Genomic DNA, 15581 nt, shown 5'->3' on the forward strand with positions numbered 1-15581 from the left:
GTTTATGTATAAACATTCTTAATTTAAGATGACAAGCGTAACAGCGGAAACAAGTGAGCGCATAAAACAAATGCAGGTCTGTAATGTTAAAGTCGATGTAAATAAGCGTGCTACCCTTATGTTTCAACCGAGTTTTTCCTTTAACAAATTTTGTGTCTACCAAATTGGGTTGGTTGGGGTGTAATACTAATAATAAGTGTTGCCTTTAATTTAATCAATAAAATAAATTGACATCATTAATTTTTTTGAACCACCTCTTAAGAAAATCTAAAAAAGATGAATGGAATGATAAATCACAAGTACAAACTCATCATATTTTTTGCATTTTAGATAGGATTTATTCAGCAAAATTTAAGGGTGACGTCATCAATTTTTTTAGGAGGGATGAACAAATACATTTTGAACAAAAGTTTACCATGCTTATAATAACTTTAAAATATTCCCAAGATTTCAAAGCAATCGGTTTTGTAATTCCTGATTAAATCGATAAAATAAATTCACGCATTCATTAATTTTTTTGAGTCACCCTGCATATGCAAATCCAAAAATATGAATGGAATGATAAATCACAAGTACAGATTCATCATATTTTGTACATTTTAGATACGATTTATTCGGCAAACTTTTGAGCTGACGTCATCAGTTTTTTGTAGAAGATAACCAAATATATTTTGACTAAAAATTTATTATGCTCTTTATAACCTTAAAACATCTGCAAGATTTCAAAGCATTCGGTTTTGTAGTTCCTGATTAAATCAATAAAATAAATTTACGCATTCATTAATTTTTTTGAGTCAGCCTGTATATGCAAATCGAAAAAATTTGAATGGAATGATAAATCACAAGAAAAGACTCACCATATTTTGTACATTTTAGATAGGATTTATTCAGCAAAATTTTGTGGTGACGTCATAAATTTTTTAGAGGGGACGACCAAATACATTTTGATCAAAAATTTACCATGCTTATGATAATTTTAAAATATCTTCAAGATTTCGAAGCATTCGGTTTTGTAGTTCCTGAGTAAATCAGTAAAATAAATTTACGCTTTCATTTATTTTTTTGAATCACCCTGTATATGCAAATCCAAAAAATATGAATGGAGTGATAAATGACAAGTACAGGCTCATCATATTTTGTACATTTTAGATATGATTTATTCGGCAAACTTTCGAGCTGACGTCATCAAGTTTTTGGAGGGGATAAGCAAATATATTTTGACTAAACATTATTATGCTTTTTATGACCTTAAAACATCTCCAAGATTTCAGAGCATTCGGTTTTGTAGTTCCTGATTAAATCAATAAAATATATTTACGCATTCATTAGTTTTTTTGACTCACCCTGTATATGCAAATCCAAAAAATATGAATGGAGTGATAGATCACAAGTACAGACTCATCATATTTTGTACATTTTAGATATGATTTATTCCACAAACTTTTGAGCTGACGTCATCAAGTTTTTGGAGGGGATAAGCAAATATTTTTGCTCTTTATAGCCTTAAAACATCTGCAACATTTCAAAGCATTCTGGTTAGCAGATTAAAAATTAAATTTCAAAATGTTGTTTTATAATTTTGATTTTTTTTCCAAAAATCTGGACGTTTCGGGTGAAAAGTCGATTCAGAGTTGTAAACTACATGTGTAGGACTATGTTATATAAGTCAATTCAAAGATATTAAAACTCTAATAACCGCATTTCAAGAGCAAATAACTACTAATATTAATAAGATCAAAGAAGATCTTCAAACTCAAATCAACGAGCTGAAATCCAGCTTGCCGACTGTACAACCCAAAGATGTGCAATTTGAAGAGGTTATCCAGGAATTCACGGAACGGCAAAAGAGGAAAGTTAATTTAATAATTTTCGGTGTTGATGAAGAACGTCAAGACTCTATCACTGATAGCGGCCCAAAAGAACATTTAATCGTGAGACAGTCTGAGAAAGATAAGTCTTCCGTTAATAATATACTTTCCACAATTGATCCCAATTATAATAATGTAAATTTAAAGATCCAGCGCCTTGGTCGATTTGTTGAGGGCAGTCTTCGGCCCAGACCTTTAAGAGTTACACTAAATAGTGAGCTAGACGTACTAAACTTGTTACGTACTGCTAAAGTCCTCAAGAACAATGATTGTTACAAAAATTTATCTCTTTCTTCGGACCGCACACCTCGACAAATATCTCACTACAAACAGCTTAAAGAGGAGCTAGCTGTCCGTACAAAAAACGGGGAAGGTAACCTAAGGATACGTTATTTCAATGGTTCACCTAAGATCGTGAATTTAAACTGAACCGTTTACCCAATTATAGTACTTCAATTTCTTGTATTTACCAAAATGTGCGTGGCTTACGGACCAAGATTCAGGAAACTTATAATGCAATTTCTATTTGTAATTATGATATTATCGCACTCAGCGAAACGTGGCTGTCAGATGATATATCCAGTAGTGAGTTAATTTCAAATAACTACGTGGTTTACCGTAGCGATCGTAATTTTGAATCGTTATCAGTATCTCGAAGTGGTGGAGTTCTTTTATCCATTCGTAACTCGATTGTATCAACTTCTTTAGATCTATCTATCATTACATCTACTGTCCCTACTATTGACTTAGTTGGAGCATGTATAATTAATTCTAACAACACTAAACTACTTATATTCGTAAGATATATTCCTCCCTCAAATTCCTTCAATGACTTTAATCTTTTTTTCGATCTTTTTTCAAACCTTTACGGTAACTGTGAAGATGATATTATAATCATTGGTGACTCAATACGCCATCACTAAATGTTAATCCACTTAATCGTTACGCCTTAAAAGTTGACACTTTTAGTAATTTCCTCAACCTTACTCAATACAACAGATGTCCAAACAGTTTTGGCTCCATCCTTGATTTAGTTTATTCTAATCTTAAGTGTTCTGTTGAAATCTCGTCATCGTGTATTGTTAGTGAAGATAGATACCATCCATCTCTTGATATTTCTATTGAAGTTAAAAACAAAACTCTTAAATACTTTCCTCGCTCCAAGATTTCGCAGTCTCTTAACTTCAGGAAAGCTAATTTTCCCCTTCTCTATCAATCTCTTTGTACAGTTAACTGGTCTTTTTTAAAAGATAAAACCGATGTTGAAGATGCTTGCGATAGTTTTTGCGATGTATTGGTGAACCTATTTGGAAAATATGTTCCACATGTGAATGTCAAACGTTACCACAGTTATCCACCATGGTTCACTTCAGAAATTATTGAAGCAATTCGTAAAAAGTCCACCTATCGTACTAAATTTAAAATGTATCGATCACAATATTATCTCGATTTATTTAAATCTTATCGTTCAAAAATTAAATCTTTAATTACCAAGGCTTACAAGTCGTACATTGAGGATATTCAGTCCAATCTTCTTAATAATCCTAAGAAATTTTGGGGTTTTGTGCAACAGGGAAAAGGGACCTCTAGAATTCCTGGTATCATGCATTATAATGATCACACATTATCAACACCTGAAACTATTGTCGACAGCTTTAATCAGTACTTTTGTAGTGTATTTACTGATTCGAATAGCACAGGTTTAAACTCTGTATCTGTAGATTGTAATGTCAATTTCTCAATAGATATAGATTATATTTCTAGAGAAGAAATTCTGGATACCTTACATCATTGTAAAAATTCATTTACTGCAGGAAGTGACGGCATTCCTAGCTTTTTCTTGAAAGATACTGGCTCAGTATTAGTTGAACCACTATTACACATATTTAATCTTATCCTTAAAACATCATCTTTCCCTTCTATCTGGAAAAAATCCATTATTTGTCCCATACTTAAAAAAGGAGACGTTAGGTTGATTCAAAATTATCGTCCAATAATATCTCTTCTGTGTAACTTTGCGAAAGTATTAGAAACTATTTTACATAAACGAATATATACCTCTGTTAAGCAGTCAATTTCCCCCTTTCAGCATGGCTTTATGAAAAAAAGGTCAACAACAACTAACCTTATGTGCTTCACGCAAGATGTCTCTGAAATATTGGATGATAATGGTCAAGTCGACGTAATTTTTACTGATTTTCAGAAGGCCTTTGATCAAATTGATCACTTCATTTTACTCAAAAAATTGCGCTTGATGGGATTTTCTAACTCTATGGTACAATTATTTTCTTCTTATTTGATTGGTCGTGAGCAGCGTGTACGTTATCAAAACCATCTGTCGAAGTCATCGGTACCAACATCTGGGGTTCCGCAAGGATCTAATTTGGGTCCGTTACTATTTTTAATATTTATTAACGATCTGCCTAATTTATTACTAAATCGAAAATTACTATTCGCTGATGACTTAAAGATCTACGCCAAAATCACAAGCGTTGATGATTGTCTTCAACTCCAAGAAAATATCAATATATTAATTAACTGGTGCTTAAGGAATCGACTCACTCTTAATATCCTAAAGTGCATTGTCATGTCTTTCACACGAAAATTAAAACCTATCGTCTTCACGTACTCAATGGGAACTTCGAAGCTTAAAAGAACAGATATCTATAAGGATCTCGGTGTCATATACGATATGAAACTTAGCTTTGTGAACCACATACAGGATACTGTTGCAAAAGCATTTAAAACCTATGGATTCATCTATAGGAATTGCAAAGAGTTTACGAACATTCGGTCTTTATCAGCTTTATACTATTCTCTAGTTCGCTCTAGGCTGGAATATTGTGCGTGTGTATGGTCTCCGATTTACGAAATACATATTATTCATGTTGAATCTGTTCAGAGGAAATTTCTGAAGTTTTTAAGCTTTATTGTTGATAGGACATATCCCCCACTTGGCACTGATCATACGTTGTTACTTGAAAGATTTCAGTTCACATCACTTAAAATTCGTAGAATATCATACGGCATTTCGTTTCTGTGGAAACTTTTGAACAATCGTGTAGACTGCACATCGCTTCTACAAAAGATCAACTTTTTAGTCCCCAGAACTCAGCTTACTCGTCAAGTTTTTACATTTTATACACACCCCTGCAGAACAAATATTTTATGCAAGTCACCATTGCATGTAATATGCAATAATTTCAACAAAATTGCTTGGAACTGCGACATCCATCATGACGCTATTACAAAAATTAGACACTGCATCGTAACTTATTGGGACAATGGAAGTTAACTTAATTTATCTTTATTAATTTTTTTTTGTTTTTTTTTTCTTCTTTTTATTTTTATTTTAAGTAATTTCAACGTGTCATTTAACTAGCATGACTAATGTATATTTTCTGTAATTGGGTATAACACCTGTAGAAAATATAGGTTTATTTATTTATTTATTTATTTATTTATTTATGTTATTTTATACAGTTGAAAACCCATTTACTATGTACAATTTTGAAGTGACGTCATCGCATTAGTGGTGGGGATGATTAGACAAATTTTGGTTAGCGTTTTACCATCTACATGATATTCTTAATATAAGTACAAAATTTCACAACAATCGGTCGAGTACTTTCGGAGATTATCTGTCTAATAAAAATCCGGGACGGCAGACGGACAGACGGACAGACGGACAGACGGACGGACAGACGGACAGACGGACAGACGGACAGACAGACGGAAATGGGAGACATATTTCTTCGTCTTCTAGGGGTCATGAAAGATCGAGAAAACGTAAAAGTAGAGAGTCGGCCGATGGACTCGATTACAATACTTCCTTTGCTTACGCTCGGGAAGTAAAAATGTATTAATTTTTAAAAATATTCCAACATATTATTGAACAAAAGATGATACCTTAATCAACATAAAATCTGCATCTGGGGCTTCCAATATAAATTTTTCTATGTTTGAGATATCTGAAAAATATTGTCAATACGACGTTTTCTGAATAATGTTTAACTTGCTCCTTTGCACCACAACATGAAATCTTCATATGTTTTTTCCTACGTGTTCTTCGGTTTTTTGTGGTGTAAATGTTGGGGATATTTTATTTTAATCAGCACTAAAAAACATTGAACACTTTTGCGGCTATTTGTTGTTGTCATATCGACTGTTAGGTTATGTTTTTGTTTTGTTTGTGTCGGTATAGTAGAGATTCGTACGATTGTTGATTGACATATCGATATTTAACGTTGAAAATCGATAAAAATTTATTGCGAAATTTATTTATCTTTGTGCTTTGTGCGGAAAACATCAAATTCGTGTATTCCACTGCAAAAACTAAAATATTTAAAATAGTTTTCTGCTTAATACGCAAATTGATTACATTTACATATAAATTAATTCTATGTACAACCATGGGATTATCCACTGAAATGACATTTGAGTGTAGTAAAAAGTAATGACAATTTGTTTACTAAAATGGTACATTAACGCACAATTTTAAAGAGAAATCATGTACTTAGTTGTAGTAACTTAAATGTTAGATCGTCGGAAAAGTCTTTATCCAAACAACTCAGGAATACTGAAGTTAATTGAACCGAAAATCCTGCAACAATAAGGTAGTTTCTATCGGAATTCAACATGGCGACCGTAAGTTTTTATGAATCATATGCATATGCACTCGGCAAGAAATTATTTGCAGTATTGTTAATGAAATACTGGGCTGATTATTATGAGTTTATGACATTTAACTGTATTTTAACTAGTAATATAGCTTTTAATTCGCTTTAAATATTACCATGACGTCATTGCTCTTGTACCATGCCTACTATAAGATTTAAACGGCTTATATTTCAGAATTTACTGATATTGATAAACTAACCATAAAATTCATAAATGTATACGTATATACAGTTTCCGACAAAAAATTTCAAACATCACTTTTCTGTCATGTCAAAAATTTTAATGTAGTCTATGCTTTATTGTCATTATTTCGGACAGCTGGAATGTCAAACTTTCAAAATACCTAAACATCTAAAGGTTGCTTTACACTATCTGACGACTGAATGACATTGACGTCTGAAATTTTTTGGCGGCAACTGTATATATATATATAATATATAATGCATTTCTCTTCCTGAGCATAAATTAAGATCCATCGGGCAATTTGCCACTTTCATGTTTTCTAGACGTATCATGGCCTCTAGAGCTTGAGCAAAATGGTCTCCGGTTTCCGTCTGTCTGCCGCCTGGCCAGATTTTTATTAAGAAGGTAATCTTCGAAAGTACTGGAGCGACCAATCGTTGTCAAACTTTGTATGTAGATGGTAAAATGCGAACCAAAATTTGGCTAATCCTCATTACATTGATTGTGCAAATTTTGGTTAGCGTTTCACCATCTACACGATATTCCTAACATTGTAAGTATATAAAAATAATCGGTCCAGTAATTTTGAAGATTATCTGTTTAATAAAAATGTGAAAAAACGGTAGGCAGATTGCATCAGGAGACCTAATTTTTCATATTCTAGGTCATAAAATGTCGACCTCCAATAGACTCGATTACAATACTTTCTTTGCTTACGCTCGGTAAGTAAAAATAAAATTCGCAAAATTAACTTTTATAGTTTTTCGAACGTTTTGTATTTTAAAGAACGTTTATTCCCACAACGCCGAAAACACAAAATATTTGTTGACGCGTTTCGCCAACAACGTTCATCTCAGATTAACTTCAAAGAATTTTGGGGTGACCTCTCAAATTTTTGACAAATAAACAAAGTTTAGTTATCTAATAAGTACAAAGCAATTTTGATCTATAGACGGAATTACAGAGAGAATTTAAAATTGCGTATTCATCAAAATCACCATCAAAAGACGGCTCCAGTTGATCGTAACATTCTTTTCAGATGTTTGAGAAGAGACGAGGTACCACTGATCAAGGTAAAGACTACGAACACCTCTACATAGCTAACTTAGTTCTAAAATTAATAACTGATGATAAAGTCGAAAATTTTCATTTGTCTTCGAATGATGTTGAATATGGGTCTTTCGATGACGTTGTAGTCGAAATTGTATACAAAAACCGTACGGAAACGGTCGCTATTCAGCTAAAACACGTTACCAGAAGGACATCAATGATTGAAAAATTAAACTCAAAGAGTGGTGACTTTAGCATCGAGAAGTATTACGAAAATTTCAAAAATCAGGAAAAGTTAAAGGAACAGTCTGTCAAGATGGTTCTATTTACCAATTGTAAGATGAACGTTGACCACTTAAGTCAGTTCAAATATGGTAAATTGGCGCAATGCGATCAAACGAGTTTGACAGGTATTTTAAAATCGGAAGGGAAATGTTATTCATTCGAAGCAAGTCGAGAAAATTTAGAGAAGTATGATTTCTTTTTCAAAAATTTATACCTCTGTACTGATCAACCAGATGTCAAACAACTTAAAAAAGAAATATTGGAGACACTAGAAGCACACTTCTGTAGTAATGAGACTGTGTTTCTTGAGTACCTAAATTTCATAACCCACTGGAGTATCAAGGAAGGGAAAAAATTGAAATTAGATAAAACACGGATGAAAAGCCTGATTGCCCTTTGCGTGTGTTCGCCTTTTACCAAATCGTTGTCCTTTGTTGCTGGTAAATCAGTCGACGACAAAGAAAACATTTTTCGAGAAGCTGTTTCTAAGTGTGATTTGGTTGTTATTGAGAAAAACAATTTTGAAAGAATCGAATCAGTTTGGTCGGATGCTATTGACGGTGTAGATGATATGGAAAAAACGAATAAAATTAACAATATGTACCAAATTATGGAAAACTGGATAACAAGTAAGGAAAGTCTTTATGCTGAGGATGCATCCAAAGTTTCGAAACTCATGTGGTTGTTGGGCAAAAGTCCGTTAGTCGTCGAAGGATGTCCACAAGTTTACAAAGCAATAAAAACATGCCAAATTCGAAATCTTATCGTACTTGATAATCAAGAAACGTTTAGTAAAGGCGTTGAAGGAATCACAAACAGTCAACAAAAAACTTTCCTGTTTCGAAAGTTATTTGATTTAAAAGAGCACACAAAGTTGTATAACGACATCTTAATGAATTTTACCTATTCGTTGGAAGGTCAAAGAGAAATTGAGCTAAAATTCCTACTAGAAATTTGCGATATCAGCAAGTTCATTACTGCAGATGATTTAATTGAAATGTTGAAAGCTCCATTGTTAATTGGAAACTCAGAAGCTCTACCACCAAGCCATTTCGAAACAAAGTTAACGAAAATTTTAATAGATGTCAAATTTTTGAGAAATATGGATTACAATACAGTTGCTTTAATTGACTGTGTGACAGATGTGAACTCTTTTCAGCAAAATTTATCAAATGTATCAATCAAAATTAATGATGTAGACACGATTCAAAGTACAGTTCAAAGTCCGACGATTTATATTTATGAAAACGACATCTCAAAAGCTAAATTTGATGCTTTGTGCAAACAGAATTTAAGAACACAAATTCATCACTTTAAATATTTGGACGATCATCGTTTGGAGTGGATAAGAAGTGAGAATTGCGGGTCGAAACGTGTATGCTTTAAAAAACTTGATAGGTTTCGTATAAAAGGTGAATTTATGGAACATCACATGGACCAAAGTCAATACTTTAAAGAATCGTCGCAAAATATTAATATTATCTGCGCCGATCCTGGTATGGGAAAGAGCACATTATTGAAGAGTTTGAAAAGCAATAGTCCTTCGTCGAAGTGGACTATTTTAATCCACGCAAGAAATCATCCTGAACACTTTAGAAAAAATAAATCCGATATGGACAAGTTTTTAAAATACATTCTGGACGTCGTTACTTGTAAAAAGTATTCAAAGAAATTCCACCAAGCAATTTTCAAAACAATGCTGGAACAAAATCAAATAGAGCTAGCGTGGGATGGTCTCGATGAAGCGTCTGACGACACTCAAGCTTCCATTGTAGATTTAGTAAAAGCTTTTTCGGAACGAGGGGTGAAGCAATGGTTAACTTCTCGAAACAACTTGAAAAATAAGTTAGAAAAAGATTTAAATACTTTTTCTCGAAATATAAAGCAGTTGAACGAAGAAGAACAACGAGCTTACATTCGAGATCGCCTACAAATTGACGAAGATAAGTTGCCGAAGATCTTTAGTAAAATAAGAGAAAATATAATGACTTTTCCAAATTACGAAATTTTAGGCATTCCTCTACAAATTTTCATGTTGACGGAATTATTTTCAAAAGACTTAAACCACTATCTAAATTTATTAGACGGTAATTTTACTGTTCTTAAACTGTATAAACACTTTGTGAAAGAAAAATTTCATATTTTATATGCAGAGAAAAACGAAATTCCTTTAACAAAGGAATCCAATTACAAAAATTTTGTTATTAAAAAAAAAAATAAAAAGAATTGTTACGAATATTTAGCTGCCAATTCTTACATTTATGATTTACTGGCAGAAAAACCTGTCATCGTAAAATGCAGTTTTGACCGAGAAGTTGAAAGCTTTTTGAACGAAATTAAAAATGAAGGCGATGAAGTAGGAATTATAAGCCACGTTAATTCTAACAACGATGCAGTATTCGCTCACAATTCGTACGGGGAATATTTTGCAGCTTTATATCTCTTTAAATATGAACCATCAAAAGCACGAGACAAAATATTTATTTCGAACTATCGTTACAACAATATTCGATTTTTTTTAGATTTAATGTTGGCGAAAAACTGTAAAGGTTTCGTAGCTATTTTATATAAAAATCTTTCAATTCTAGAGGAACTCACAGATGAAGATTTAAAGCAAAAAGACGTCATCGATCGCGACATTTTAGAAGTGGCTTGTGCATACAGCAAAAATTATCCAGTTGCGAAAAATGACACTGTTCTAACAAAATCCGATTTTAACAAAGATTGGGTTGGTAATACGGAAATCGTAAGACATTTAAATTATCGTGATGTGGGGCGAGAATTTAATTACTTCAATTCGTGTTTTCATAAGTTGCTGCTTTTTTTACCATTTTTGGTTCCATTATATGATAGGACTCGATTTGATGATGACTACTTGGCAGTAGTTTTATATTATGCAATTAAGTATGATGTTTCAATGATTTTTGAGTGCATTGAAAATTCTTTGTCTTTAAAGACCATGTACAATAGCATTAATCCAAGGAGTGTTCTAGGATTAGCTCTTTATAATCGATCAAGGCAAATATTAAGAAAACTGTTTTCCAAAAAGGAAGACTGTTGCGAATGGGATTTTGTAGAAAATTTAGGGGATTCGGTGATGGAAATTGACGAAATATTTACTTTTGTGTTAGAGTTGGAAGAGTTTCAAATAGAAGTTCCAAATTCGAAAGGTCAGTTGCTGATTCATTATTCATCTGAGAATCGCCTAATTAAAACGCTAAGTTTATTATTGGTTAAAAATCCGAATGTGGATGTTCGGGATAGAAGTGGTCGACTACCGATTCAGTATGCCTGTGAACATGGTGATTTAGAGTCAGTAGAATTATTGGTGAGAAATGGTGCAAAATTGGACGTTTCCGATGAAAATGATCTTCTGCTCATTCATTACGCTTGTAAAAATTGGTTAAATGGATACAGAATTATACCATTTTTGATTGAAAAAGGTGTGAAAGTAGATTCTGGAGACAGCAATGGTCGCCTGCCAATTCATTACGCTTCTGAATATGGAAATTTAGATGCAATGAAATCATTGGTAGAAAATGGGGCAAAGGTGGATGTTCCTGATGGGAATGACAAAAAGCTGCCCATACATTACGCTTTTGACAAAATCCTGAATGTGGACTCCGTTGTATCGTTTTTGAGAGAAAATGGTGCTAATTTAGATTCGCCAGATGGGCATGGTCGATTACCGATTCACTACGCTTGTGAATATGGATGCTTAGGTGCAGTAAAGTCACTGGTAGCGAATGGTGCAAAAGTGAATGATCCGGATGGAGATGGTAAGCTGCCCATATATTACGCGTGTCAGAATCGATATTTTGAATATAGAATTATAACATTTTTGATGAACAAAGGTGCGAAAGTTGATTCTCCAGATGACTATGGTCGACTGCCGATTCATTATGCGTGTGAATTTGGAGATTTAGATGAAGTCATGTTGCTGGTAGCGAATGGTGCGAAAGTGGATGTTCCGGATAGAAATGGTCGACTGCCTATGCATTACGCGTCTAAAAATCGTTTTAATGGGCACAACGTTACGTCCTTTTTGATAAAAGAAGGTGCGAAAGTTGATTCTCCAGATGACGATGGTCGACTGCCGATTCATTATGCTTGTGAATTTGGAGATTTAGATGAAGTAATGCTGCTGGTAGCAAGTAGTGCAAAAGTAGATATTCCAGATAGAAATGGTCGAATGCCCATGCATTACGCGTCTAAAAGTCGTTTTAGTGGACATAAAATTTCGTCCTATTTGATAAAACAAGGTTCGAAAATTGATTTCCGAGATCGCGATGGTCGGCTGCCGATTCATTATGCTTGTGAATTTGGGGATTTAGATGAAGTAATGTTGCTGGTAGCGAATGGTGCGAAGGTGGGTATTCCGGATAGAAACGGTCGAATGCCCGTGCATTACGCGTCTAAAAATCGTTTTAGTGGACATAAAATTTCGTCCTATTTGATAAAACAAGGTTCGAAAATTGATTTCCGAGATCGCGACGGTCGGCTGCCGATTCATTATGCTTGTGAATTTGGGGATTTAGATGAAGTAATGTTGCTGGTAGCGAATGGTGCGAAGGTGGGTATTCCGGATAGAAACGGTCGAATGCCCGTGCATTACGCGTCTAAAAATCGTTTTAATGGACACAAAGTTACGTCCTTTTTGATAAAAGAAGGTGCGAAAGTTGATTCTCCAGATGACGATGGTCGACTGCCGATTCATTATGCTTGTGAATTTGGAGATTTAGATGAAGTAATGTTGCTGTTAGCGAGTAGTGCAAAAGTAGATATTCCCGATAGAAATGGTCGAATGCCCATGCATTACGCGTCTAAAAATCGTTTTAGTGGACATAAAATTTCGTCCTATTTGATAAAACAAGGTTCGAAAATTGATTTCCGAGATCGCGACGGTCGGCTGCCGATTCATTATGCTTGTGAATCTGGGGATTTAGATGAAGTAATGTTGCTGGTAGCGAATGGTGCGAAGGTGGGTATCCCGGATAGAAACGGTCGAATGCCCGTGCATTACGCGTCTAAAAATCGTTTTAATGGACACAAAGTTACGTCCTTTTTGATAAAAGAAGGTGCGGAAGTTGATTCTCCAGATAACGATGGTCGACTGCCAATTCATTATGCTTGTGAATTTGGAGATTTAGATGAAGTAAAGTTGCTAGTAGCGAATGGTACGGCACTGTATATTCCAGATAGAAATGGTCGAATGTCCATGCATAACGCTTCTAAAAATCGTTTTAGTGGACATAAAATTTCGTCCTATTTGATAAAACAAGGTTTGAAAATTGATTCCCGAGATCACGACGGTCAGCTGCCGATTCATTATGCTTCTGAATTTGGAGATTTAGATGAAGTCATGTTGCTGTTAGCGAATGGTGCGAAGGTGGGTATCCCAGATGGAAATGGTCGGATGCCCATGCATTACGCGTGTAAAAATCTTTTGAATGGACATAAAATTATGTCATTTTTGTTGAAACAAAGTTGGAATGTAGAATCCCAAGATAATGATGGTCGGCTGCCGATTCATTATGCTTGCGAATTTGGAGATTTAGATAAAGTAATGTTGCTGGTAGCGAATGTTGCGAAAGTGAATATTCCAGATAGATATGGTCGACTGCCCATGTATTACGCATCTAAAAATCGGTTTAATGGACATAGCATTACGTCGTTTTTGATAAAAAAAGGTGGGAAAGTATAATCCCGAGATCACGATGGTCGGCTGTCGAGATTTAGATGAAGTAATGTTGCTGGTAGCGAATGGTGCGAAAGTAAATATTCCAGATAAAAATGATACAATGCCCATGAATTACGCGTGTAAAAATCGTTTTAATGGACATAAAATTTCGTCCTATTTGATAAAATAAGGTACCAAAGTAGATTCCTCAGATTACTATGGTCGGTTGCCCATTCATTATGCTTGTGAACAAGGAGATTTAGATGAAGTAATGTTGCTGGTAGCGAATGGTACAGCAGTGGATATTCCAGATGGTGATGGTCGGCTACCCATGCATTACGCGTGTAAAAATCGTTTTGATGGACCCAGTATTATGCCCTTTTTTATAAAAGAAGGTGCTAACGTAGACTACCCGTATCACGATGGTCTACTGCCGATTCATTATACTTGTGAGTATGCGCATTTAAAAACAGTAGAGTTGCTGGTAGCAAATCGAATGGTGCGAAAGTGGATGTTCCGGAAGGAAATGGTCTGCTACCCAAAAAGTACGCGTTTAATAATTCCGTTGAAAGAAATAGAATTATATCGTTTTTGATCCGTAGGGGACAATGATCGTTGATCATGGACGTAAAATTAAAATATCGGCTCTAAAATGTACATTTTTTTTGAAAAACCCATTGTTGGGTTCGAGTCAGCGAGACGGTAGGCGGGTCGATTGCACGCGCTACGAATTTGAGTTCTCCTCAAGGCTCTATAATCTAAATCTTATAATATTAATAATGTTATTTATTGACGGTTCATGGTAACCAATTACAACACAGGAAGATATAATTTAAATAATTTTTTAATTAAACGATTTTTTTTAAGTATTGCGGCAGATGTTCCTACAAAATCCAAATCTTTGCGTAAATAAGTTAGTTTACATAGGCGACAGTGGGTTGAATTTAAACCATACGAGGTCCTATGAAATGGAATATTTAAAAGTAAGTAAGTAAGTAAGTAAGTAAGTAAGTAAGTAAGTAAGTAAGTAAGTAAGTAAGTTTATTATACATAAAAAGTCGGAGACGTATTACATGTCATTTAGTTAATATACACATACATACAACATACTTATAACAATTACAACTGGGTATTAAGATATTCTTTTATATTATAATACGCATTTTTTAACAAAAATGTTTTAGTTTTAATTTTATATGTCTTAAATTTCCTAATTTTAATTGCATTGGTAGAGTGTTATATATTTTTAATGCTGAAAATAAAACATTTTTTTGGAGGTAAGTGTAGTTCATCATTTCACAATCAAAGTTATTTTTGAAGCGTGTATCATAAGTGTGAGTGCGCTCATGTTCTGTAAAAAGATCCTTATGAGTGAGAATAAACATGACACATTCATATATGTACAGGCTTGTTAAAGTTAGTATTTTTTTTCAAGAAAATATGGTTTACAGCTATCTGTTTTCTTAAGATTGAAAATGCTTCGAATACATCTCTTTTGTATAATGAATATCTTATTTACATCTACAGAGTTTCCCCAAAATATTATTCCGTATCTAATTCTACATTCTACATATCCAGTATACGCCATCATTGCAACTTCTGGTGAGGCTGATTTGGATAACATTTTCAGAGCAAAGCAATACTTTGATATTTCAGATGATAATATATTTATGTGTTCTTTCCAGTTAAGCTTTGTATCGATCCACAATCCTAAAAATTTGGTTTTATTCTTAGCTGGTGATACGCTTTGATTTTGTGTTGATATATTACAATCTGTATCCGACTTATAATTGAATTTTAGTATAATAGTCTTATTGTCGTTTAGCTGGAAATGA

The 15581-nt window shown here is 33.8% G+C and overlaps 1 protein-coding gene across 1 annotated transcript; it reads left to right on the forward strand.

Annotated features, from left to right (window-relative positions):
- Nucleotides 1–13783: 13783 nt before the first annotated feature.
- Nucleotides 13784–14741, forward strand: LOC135137960 (caskin-1-like). The gene is made up of 3 exons (XM_064067741.1): nucleotides 13784–13886; nucleotides 13938–14291; nucleotides 14614–14741. Exons 1-3 carry the CDS (start codon nucleotides 13784–13786, stop codon nucleotides 14739–14741), a joined length of 585 nt encoding a protein of 194 aa, XP_063923811.1.
- Nucleotides 14742–15581: the final 840 nt, after the last annotated feature.

This window comes from Zophobas morio, unplaced genomic scaffold (assembly GCF_036711695.1).
Source record: "Zophobas morio isolate AGI-343-1 ecotype UQ-CSIRO unplaced genomic scaffold, CSIRO_AGI_Zmor_V1 ptg000030l, whole genome shotgun sequence".
NCBI lineage: Eukaryota > Metazoa > Arthropoda > Insecta > Coleoptera > Tenebrionidae > Zophobas > Zophobas morio.